At 37.2% G+C, this 6768-nt stretch overlaps 1 protein-coding gene across 3 annotated transcripts in view; it reads left to right on the plus strand.

The window, feature by feature from the left end:
* LOC126596248 (probable RNA-dependent RNA polymerase 5) overlaps positions 1–6246 on the plus strand; it is a 30485-nt gene extending 24239 nt beyond the window's left edge. Inside the window, exons 16-21 of one of the 3 annotated variants that reach the window (XM_050262785.1) lie at positions 2494–2547; positions 3962–4108; positions 4243–4391; positions 4848–5004; positions 5326–5464; positions 5560–5698. In XM_050262785.1, the coding sequence (XP_050118742.1) occupies positions 2494–2547; positions 3962–4108; positions 4243–4391; positions 4848–5004; positions 5326–5415 (597 nt within the window). In that variant the 3' untranslated portion in view covers positions 5416–5464; positions 5560–5698. Of the gene's footprint in view, positions 1–2493; positions 2548–3961; positions 4109–4242; positions 4392–4847; positions 5005–5325; positions 5465–5559; positions 5730–5818 lie in introns of those variants that run through there. The other 2 variants (XM_050262778.1, XM_050262771.1) reach the window with 2 other exon arrangements.
* Positions 6247–6768: the final 522 nt, after the last annotated feature.

Genomic DNA, 6768 nt, shown 5'->3' on the forward strand with positions numbered 1-6768 from the left:
AAAAGCTTTGCAACCAAACACCTTCAGATGAAAGTAAGACACATCATTACTAGTCCATACTCTCTCTGGAACATCAAGACCTAATGGTACTGATGGAGATCGGTTGATCAAATAGCAGGCTGTCCTTACAGCTTCACCCCAGAACTGGTTAGATAACTTTGCAGTCCTCAGCATACACCTGACTTTCTCCAATACGGTTCGGTTCATTCTTTCAGCAACACCGTTATGTTGTGGAGTTCCAGGAACTGTCTTCTCATGACGTATGCCACGTTTCACACAATACTCTCTAAACTGGTGAGATGTGTACTCGCCACCGTTGTCGCTACGAAGGTACTTTAGAGGTTTTCCAATTTCCCTCTCCACCATGGCATGGAACTCCTGGAATGTCTGAAACACCTGGTCTTTGGATTTTAACAAATACACCCAAACCTTTCGTGAAGCATCATCAATATAAGTAACAAAATATTCATACCGTCTAGAATTCTCATTGAAAAGAAACCCCATCCAGATCTCAACAAATCATATATGCAAATCTCGAATACCATTCATCGCACTCCAACCATGCAAACCCTCCTTTGTAACCCTGGCGATAAGGGATTCAGCAGAAACTTTATAAACAAAGCAGTCTTCCACAACCATCCTGACTATCCTTAGTCCATTAAATGAGCCCTTAGCAAAGACAACGTCGTCCTGATCATTTACAAGCAAATTAAGACTCATTTAGTAGGGGGGGGGTGATTTGCAACAATCACAATTAGATCAAATGGAGGTTCTGTTAAGATCAGGTCGATATGACCATATGTTTTATACTAAAAAGATGTAGAATACAGACATCTTTATATAAAATTTAAAAAAGGAACAATAACACTTACATGAACAACAACGAAACAGCTCGTCAATTCTTGAAGGGCCTGCATCCCAAATTCCCAATTATATTTATGAAATTTAATTAAACAAATAGAAGGAAGGAATTAAACATGTTCCTAACAAAACGTGAAGCTATAGGGCCTACAAGAAATGCCTTCAGTTCAGGAAATAGTTCCTGCATGCACACAAGATTATACCAAGCTGAAAATTAGAAAGTTTTTGCATATCTTCAGCATTAAAGAAAGGGGCCCTAGACCTGTCTAGGCACTCCCTATGTCTCAGCTCTCACTTAGACAGAAAATAAATAACTTTAATTTGTATTTTCTTTTTTCAATAAATTGTATGAAACTTGTTACATACTTGATTGAACACTCATTATACATTATTCTTCTTGTTTTCAATATGTTTCAATACTTTATAATTTATATATAATTCTAGTTCATGTTTTCAATATGTTTTAATAATTTATAATTTATATTTTATTCTATTTTACAATTTACGTATCCCAATACAATTATATGTTTTTTTTAAGTATAAGTAGACGTTTAAATTTATATGTTATATAAAAATAAAAAATTCGCCTAGGCCCCAGCCGACGCTTAGCACTTAGTATTTTTTAGAGCTTTGGTTACACATAATGAGATAAAGGACAATTAGTGGTAATCCGATTAGGCGGTCATATGTTGTTTACTCATACGATTAGTCATTGATAGGCCTTCTACTCACTGCATTCTTCGCATCTAATGTCAGTGTCAATAGTCAAGTTTTTCATGTAGTGAGTTGGCAGACACCATAAAAAATGAAAGGAAATCTTTAAGAATTATACATACCATCTTGATCCCATATTTTGAGCAAAGCCCGCCCACTTGAAACCCAATTTTGATGATTAAAAATAAACGCACACCCAGATATTTTATTGCCTACAATCAAATATTGTGCCCTAAAATCAGAAAAGTAAAACAAAATAGCTCAAAATCATTGTCATGTTGCTACCACAAAAGAGAAAAGAAATTATGTTTTATGAGATCAAGGAGAGATCAAACGCAATATGAAAAACTACTTCGAATCATAAAGGATCTGACGAACCTCAGGTGCTGAAACAGTACTTGTTGAAAAAAGGAAAAGAACAATCCTAGCCTGAATAAAAATAACTTCGTTCACGTGCCATCTGAGTGCCGAGATTGTCATGGAACCCTCAACCTGACCATATTTACTTTTAATAAAGAAAAAGAGAGGAGATAAAAAAGACAAATGGACAAGATCGTCGGTAAATCCCAGAGAAGCAAAATTGTGCATAATTGGAATTTAACTACTAATCAATCTGAAGTTGATTTCACAAAGATCTATAATTCATACATATTTAAAAATTCAACACAATTAAGAGCTTTAAAACAATGTCTATTAGGACTGTAGGACATAGCAAAATTTGTTTTCTGATACAACAATGTATAATTTGTGAGTAGGGAAATTTAGGTTAAACCATATCATGGACACATATAATAATATGTGGTATTGAAGTCGATACATGCGGATCTTAATGTCAATAGATATGGTTCACTTATCGTTTGAAGGTCTAATTTTCGGCCCAATGACATTTGCAGTGACAGCGGGCCAATTCAAGGAAAGGTGCTAGTGTACCGGCATCTAGGTTTACATTTTGGTGATGTTCATGTTTTGAAGGTGTTCGTCTAGCGGAATATCCAGTGAGGACGTTTCCTGGCCAACGAGCACACAGCTCCCCGAGAGGTTGGCGCCGGTTGATATCGTCTGTCGGGCTTTTACTTATTGGCGGGCTATAAGAGAATGACAGAATTAATTCTGAAAGGTGCCTTTGTAGGGCCTTAGGTGTAGGCCTTCAAGCTCACAATCAAAATTAACTTTAAGTATCCAGGCGTGCCACTGCCATCTTTAGCATGATAGATGTAAAACCGATGTTAAGTTTTATTGTGTATATATCTGAGAGACCCAGTTAGTTATGAAATGTGTCTTTGTGGGGCCTTAAGTGTAGGCCTTGAGGCTTCCCGTCAAAACTAACTGAATACTTGAACATATATTGGTTGTTTCATTGTTGTATAAGTATCACAACCGTTATACTTTAATTTCCCGAGCTAGCAGAGCAGAATGAACTCAGATAGGTGCCTTTGTCAGGCCTTAGGTATAGGCCTTGAGGCTTCCTATCAGAGTTAATTCTGTACTCAAGCGTTTTGTGGGAATCATGATATAACAGAAGTAAAACTAGAGAATAAGCCAATTACTTACGCCCCAAGTAACTTCAAACTTCTTGTTATCAAGGATTGTCGTGGATGGGTTAAGTCCACATAGAGTTCTTGTTTATGCCTTGAGACCAAGGACTTTTAATTGATCAATCTTGTATGCCCGAATGGTTAGAATTTAGAAGTCTTTTAATCATAAACTGGCTAGCAATAACTTGGATGCAAATGGAAATATACATCATATTACTAGATATATGAATGAAAGACAAAAACAAAGGAGGTTGGGCAAGGCTGATCGTCTTGCAACTTCCTCTCTTTGTGATTTACAAAGGGTTTGTATGTTAACAAGGGAGATTGGAAGATGAGTTTATATGAGGGAATCGATACTACAATAAGATTTGAACATGGTAGCAGAGCTTTTACAAATGTTTTCTGGTGAAAGTTGATCCCGAAAGGGATGAAAGCTGGGGGCTTACTACAGCTTCGTGAAGGCAAATTTGGTTTGAGCAGAGTTTATGCTTGTATTTGTTTGTTTGATTGAGAGTCCTTGTCTCTGATTTTTCTTCCTCCTTTTATAGACGATTTAGCTTGGCTGCCTGCAGTATTGATTTTGCCCGAATGCATCTGAGGGGTAGTGACCCATCAACTTTATACTTGTACTGCCATTGTAAAGTACTTTAGGGCTGATTAGCTGGCTGGTCTACACCACTTGACCTCTAGGTAGGTGAGCAGGTGGTTTGAATGATCTGCACTTGGACGGGAAAAAAGGCTCCTTCTTTCTTCTAGGCTTCGGCTGGGCCCTGGACTTTTCCTCCTTCTGGACCTTCTTTTGGGCTAACCCCCATTTTAGCCCAAAGTTTAAGTTTTATCCCAAACAGAAGGCCACCTACGTGGATGAGTTGAAAGAATTTGTTGGAAATAGTGGCTTTGCTATATTCTTCTCTCGCAAAGGTTCGCGTTCAATAGCTGATGAAATGGGTGGTGGAGATTTTGATGGCGATCTATATTGGGTCTCAAGAAACCCTCGGGTTGGCATTTACGCATGATTACTTTGTCATTATTTTGAAACTTCAACATGCACAGACCATCTAGAACTACTTAACCAGTTTATGCATGGAATGGAAATAATTTTGTTCATCATTAATTCTTGGAATTATTTCAGCTTTTAGAATGTTTCAAACAAAGTGAACCTTGGATCGATACTTCATCAACGCCCAAAGCTGCCACCACCTTACCACCAAGTGCGCTTTTGCCCGATCATATAGAGGATGCGCTCTTTAAACAATTCTTGACAACTAGGTTTGAACCGAGGTATGGTGAATCTGTATTAGACCCATTTCGGTTGAATTACATTGAAATTCTGGTTTTATTTAGGTTCCAAATGTGTTGCAGTTACTATTTTCTCGATGGTTAATGCTCTTAGCTTAAGTAGAACCTTTTGATATCGTTTTGAATGCTTTAAGGTAGCATAGTTCAGTAATTCTACTGGCAAAAGGAAACTTTAAATTAGAATTTTCCTTATTAACGTTTAGTACGTTCTTGACCGTTACAAAGTATCAAGTAATTGTTGAACCTCGTTTTAATTTGGTTTCCATTCTTCTCGATATGATATCGGATGGTAGATCTCCCTATTTGTTGAGACTGAAACGGCACTCTCTGGCTGTGGTTCATGCTTATTTGTATTAAATTTGTTTATAAATCGAACATTTCATCCACAGCAAGTCTTATGTTTCTGGTGCTCAAAATAATTTCTGTTTTTTTTTTCAGTTTTGCGATGAGTACGGCTTCTGACAACTGGTTGGCTTATATGGATGAATTTTTGACCCTGAGAGATGGTCATGAGAAAACCCTTACGAAGGCAAAAATGCTGCGGTTGATTGATTTATACTACGATGCTTTGGATGCTCCAAAAAAATGTCGAACGGTTAGTTCTGTTATTTCGTGCTTCAGTCATGTTATTGGATGATATCAATATGACTTTATTATTATCTTACTTTCTCTCCTGGATGTTATACAAATGGAACTTTTGTCCATCTTCGATTACCCTTTGATTCGATTGCATATGGTGCAAGAACATTCTTCGATTACCCTTTGATTCGATTGCATATGGTGCAAGAACATTCTCACCCTCTTGCTGTTTTCAGTTCATGCATTGGAATCGGAACTCAGTAGCTAGTGTTTGGTTATTTTCTGTTTGTGTATGATCTCCGATGATTTAAACTTGGATTTCACTTCTGAGTAACAGGTCGAAATCCCCAATGATTTGAAACCGCGGTTATTCCCTCATTACATGGGTAAGCCCAAATCGTACAAATCAACTTCCATTTTGGGATAAATTTATGACGCTGTGGAGGAATATCAACCGGAAGACACTTCTGACAAAGGTGATGAAATGTTTTAATATTAGCTAATCATATTACATACGTTGCTATCCATAGAAAAACAAGAGTTTTGACTTTTCTCTTGTGCCCTTATGCAGTAGTGGAAAAACTTCCGTGTTTCGATGTTGAAGACCTCTCCGAGCAGTGCTTGAAGAAGTTGTACGAACTCTACGAGCAGTACAGGAGTGAAATGAACTCTGTCTTGCAATACGATGACAAAGAGGGCAAGAATCAAGCTGCTGATAAGATCATAAGACGGTATAAAGAGGCAAGATTAATGAACAAACATTTCGGGACTTGTTACATGTTCCAGTGCCTGTTCTGCTCTCACTGGTTTGTCTCAAATTATTTTTGCAGATTCTGTATGGCTGTGAGGACTTCGAGAAGAGCACGAGGCCCTTGGATGAAATATTCAACGAGGCACTCGCCATATATCGTTTCGCGTATGACTACGCTTGGAAAGTAAAAGATGCAAGGAAATGTGGGTTTGCATGGAGAGTTGCAGGTTCAGCTCTCTGTAAGTATTACAAGACCAAACACGAGGACCGCACGTTTGAAGTCTCGTTCTCTGTTCTCAAGGACATCCTCTAATGAAAGGGGTACGGGGGCTGAAGATCCTCGGCTGAAATATTCATCTGAGGACCGAGGCATCCCCGTTATGTATAGTCTGTGTATAACTTGTGAACGTGCTTGGATGCAAGACGTGTGCAAGTAAATGCTGTATTAATAATGCAATGTAACATTATTCATGACTATATATGAAAAAGCAAAAATCATTTCCCAAATATTTGATTATCAATTAGTTAATTTAATAACATAAGAGTTGAAAATTGTGAAAAGACAATAAATTTCTGTTGGAATGAAGGAACAAAACTTTAAGAAAGTGATTTTTGCACTACTTTTACGAGTTGTGAATTGTTCCGGTAATTAGAATACGTGTGAAATGAGTCATGCAAAAATTGCAATTTCAATTTAAACACAATGACAATATGATAATCATTTGAAAAATATTTGTAGTATGTTGTCAAAGCAGAAAAGACGCAAAAGTCCTGAGAAATATTTTTGCATGTCATCCTATTAATTGTTTTTGGATAAGTTTAATTTAATTTTTCTACTACACAATCTCAAAATCTGCCGTCACCAATGAACTCAAAGGGTTTGCCTTGTTTAGTAAGCTCCTGAAAAAAATCCAACTGTTCACTACTGTGTCCCTGACACTTAGCAAGGCAGCAGATCCCAATCCCAATATTATTTGGATTCTTCCATATCATAAATGCTATCTCAAAGTGGAATCTTTGTAAATTTTA

The sequence above is a fragment of the Malus sylvestris genome, chromosome 2, assembly GCF_916048215.2.
Source record: "Malus sylvestris chromosome 2, drMalSylv7.2, whole genome shotgun sequence".
NCBI lineage: Eukaryota > Viridiplantae > Streptophyta > Magnoliopsida > Rosales > Rosaceae > Malus > Malus sylvestris.